Source organism: Ictidomys tridecemlineatus, chromosome 4, assembly GCF_052094955.1.
Source record: "Ictidomys tridecemlineatus isolate mIctTri1 chromosome 4, mIctTri1.hap1, whole genome shotgun sequence".
In the NCBI taxonomy this organism is placed as follows: Eukaryota; Metazoa; Chordata; class Mammalia; order Rodentia; family Sciuridae; genus Ictidomys; species Ictidomys tridecemlineatus.
The window spans coordinates 13,005,411-13,009,138 of record NC_135480.1 but is presented as its reverse complement, the minus strand read 5'-3'; the positions used below and the strand labels follow the sequence as shown (position 1 = coordinate 13,009,138).

The 3,728-nt window shown below is 39.9% G+C and overlaps 1 protein-coding gene across 1 annotated transcript; it reads right to left on the bottom strand.

Moving 5' to 3' along the window:
• Positions 1-578: 578 nt before the first annotated feature.
• Positions 579-1,538, bottom strand: LOC101958791 (olfactory receptor 5A2). Its single transcript, XM_013361283.2, has one exon. It carries the CDS (start codon positions 1,536-1,538, stop codon positions 579-581), a length of 960 nt encoding a protein of 319 aa, XP_013216737.1.
• Between the last annotated feature and the right edge of the window lie 2,190 nt (positions 1,539-3,728).

The following is a 3,728-nucleotide window of genomic DNA, read 5'->3' as shown; positions in this document are numbered from 1 at the left end:
GTTTGATCCTTAGCACCACATAAAATATAAGTAAATAAAATAGAATTGATCACAAACTTGGTAAAAAACAGAGAGCTTTTCATCCTAAATGAGGATGTGCTTCTCTTTAGGATCCTCAGCAAACTTTGAATGTTAGTTAGAAAGCTGTCACTTTGGAGTTATGCAATAGTTCCTTGGTTTTATTTTTAAAATTTAGATTAGAGTGACTACTTTCTTGTGTAGTTGATTGAATTGATCAAGAGATTGCCCCACATGTTCAGTCAGTAAGGCTCAAACCAGATTTGCTGCCTTAATACCTCTAAAGAGCATTAACACAGCCCCATCAGACACACTGGCTCACCGTCACCATGATTCTCAAGCCCGGGAAACACAGTGCTAGGCAACACTGTTAATTCTGGAAACCAATGATGGATAGATTATTTTCTAATCACCATTAGATAAATTGGTTAATAGAGTCTTAGGGTTTGGAAAAGAGCTTGATCCACACAAATCACTATATAGATTCAATAGTCCAAAACTACGTTAGTATCTGTACCACTGACCCAGCTCATGGCTTTACTGTGAATATTAGCCCAAAGTCAAAAAAATGAATGCCTTTGAGAAAGCCCATTGTCCATATGAACAGCTTTTTTTATGGCACTTTTAATGTCCTTATTCCTAAAACTGTAGATGATGGGATTCATCATCGGTATCACCACAGCATAGAATATGGACACCACCTTGTCCCTGTTCAGGGAGTAGCTGGAACTGGGTCGCATGTACACAAAGAGACCAGAACCATAGAAGAGGGTCACAGCCGTCAGGTGAGAGGCACAGGTACTGAAGGCCTTGGTCCTACCTTTAGCTGAGCTGATTCTCAGGACAGCAGCAACAATATAACCGTAAGAAATGAGGATCACAAGGACAGATATCACTCCAACGACAACACCCACAATAAAGTTCACCACCTGGCTGGTGAAGGTATCAGAGCAGGACAGAGCCAGGACCGGAGGAAGATCACAGAAGAAATGGTCGATCATGTTGGGCCCACAGAAATCATGGTGATAGACAGAGGATGTCTCAATCAAAGAGCTGAGGAACCCACCCACATAGGCGCCAGCCACCATCTTTAAGCAAAGCGTGTGGGAGATGAGGGCCGCATACAGCAGCGGGTTGCAGATGGCAGCATAGCGGTCATAGGCCATGGCGGCCAAGAGAAAGCACTCAGTCAGCCCCATGCCACAGAAGACAAAGTACTGTGTGGCACAGCCCACAAAGGAGATGGTTTTCTGCTCCGTGATGATATCTGAAAGCATCTTGGGGCTTGTAGCGGACACATAGCAGATGTCCAGGAAGGACAAGTTACTGAGGAAGAAGTACATGGGTGTGTGCAGGTGAGAGTCCATCCTGATGAGGACAATAAGACTCAAGTTCCAGGCCACAGTCAGGAGGTAGATCCCCAGAAATAACACAAAAAGGGAAGTCTTCATCTGAGGATGATCCGAGAACCCTAGAAGGATGAATTTTGTCACAACTGTGTTGTTCCTTTGTACCACCATAGGTGTCCTGCATGAAGAAAAGAAGAAACCCTGTGTCAGATAAATTGTGTTCATTATTCCAAGAACAGAATTGTCCTAGAAGATTGTACAGTCAATACCCAGTTTCAATTCTCGCCAACTTCCAAGAAAAAATCTTTCCAGAGCAAGCCAGGGTTAAATAATACCTTGGTGTTATTTTAAATTCTTATTTTATATGCCTTCTTGGAAAAAAAATATTCTGGTGAATGGAGTAGAAACTGGCCAGGATCAGAAAGATGATTTTGTCTTCAGCTCCATTCCTACGTAGACGAGGACGGTGGAAAGCCTCTCATCCCTTAAGAGCCTCACTTCTCAAGATGGCAGGGTTGAGTCAGAGGAGTTTCAAGGTCCTTTTAGAACTGGATTTCCTTGGGCCTCTCTTAGACTTTCTGACTTAAAAATATAAACCAAATTAAGATTTAAAAAATTTTATGCTTTATACATCTTCAATATCAGAACTCCAATGGCCTATAATCTTTAACATATTCCATTGGGGGAAAGGAAATCCCATCATCCAAATCATTCTTCTAGATTGCAAAATGAAAAGAAAAACAAATCATGTGTGTCTGTGTGTCTATGGTAAGGACTAGACAAATTTATGATAAAATTCACATAAAATTCATAGAAAGATAAAAACTTGGACTGGCCCCGTTGGCTTCCATCATGGAGTTAGAGATGGGGAGCCATCCCAGAGCTGATTCAAATGGGCTGACGATGGTGGTCAAGAACTTATATTTCCTTAACAAGAAAAGCTGGGGGAAGAGAGGGTTTGTTAGAGAGTTAAGGACAATGATCAGCCGAAGACTAAGTTTGATGTTAGAAGGCCACATCAGATTATCACTTTGAAAACGTGAGGTGAACCCATTGCATTTGACAATTGAGAAAGACAAGGCGAGGCCTGATGTGAGATCAAAATGAGGAAATATAAATGGGTGTAAAAAGGCAGAAGTACCTTGGGAGGACTCATTGGTGAAATGGAATTCGCTGATATTTCATTTGTATGGAATGTGGCCATCCGTGCTTGGTTGAGTGTAACTGTTTGTTTCTCCATCACTCAAAATATTAAAAACTGCTTCTCACTTTGTATTTTCTAAAACTTTTAAAGCTCTCTATAAATCACTGATTGAATGTCAAAGCTGAAAAAAGCCAAGACTGTTCTTCACCATGACATCTATCTATTGTGTCCATCAAAAAAAAAAAAAGAAAAAGAAAATGAGTTTAGTGTTTCTTATCTTGATGAAATCTTCTCTCAAGAATATAAGCCACTCCAAAACAGGCAGAAAGTTTTGCCTGTTCTGTTTATGGATCTATTTACCTGTAACAGTGTCTTGGATGTACAGATCCAATAAATATTTATTGAATGAATTAATTCTTTTCATTGCTTCTTCTCAGAGTTTAGCAGAGTGGCTATGGATTATTATATTTAGTCTATTATAATAATAAAATATATAATACCAAAATAATAATATAATAATCATAATTAAATACGAACACTTATTTAGTACTTATGGTGTATCAGACACTGTTCTGACTCAGTTTACACAAACCCATTTACCTCTCCACACAGCTTCAGGAAGTGGCAACTACTCTTCCCCTTTTACAAAATAAGAGGTGGAATAGACTGAGAATTTACAGTTGTCATTTGTTGGATGAATGAGGTAGGAGAAAATAAACTGGACTTACAGGATTATTTTAGGCAGAAGTGTCCTGAGATCTTGTGCTACAAGAGAAAAAAATATATATTGGTTGCTTTGCAACCTTCACATCTTTTGAAAACTTCAGTTAATCTGCATTTCTTTCTGCTCTGTGCCTGCTTTTTGGTTCTGCCGATGTTTTATATACTGGCCTCTGTTTAAACACCTGCTTGTAGAATCCAGGATCCTTGTTACCAAGCCTTCCTAATGGCCTATGGGAGTTCATTATTTTAATGGGCAGAGGTCACCACACTCTTTCTCCAAGAGGCTACCCTCTGTCACTCACTCCAGGGTCCAATGCAAAAATCCCAGCAATCGTTAGAAGACTAATTGTTCTCTAGAGCGATGGTGAAAGGGGCCAACCACCTCTCACCAGAACCTTCTTTCCAGTCCTCTGTCTTATTCTCTTTTGAGTTTTCACTGATTTGGATTCAGGAAGATTCTCTTTCATGTTAGTGGGCAACCTTCTACTTTATGA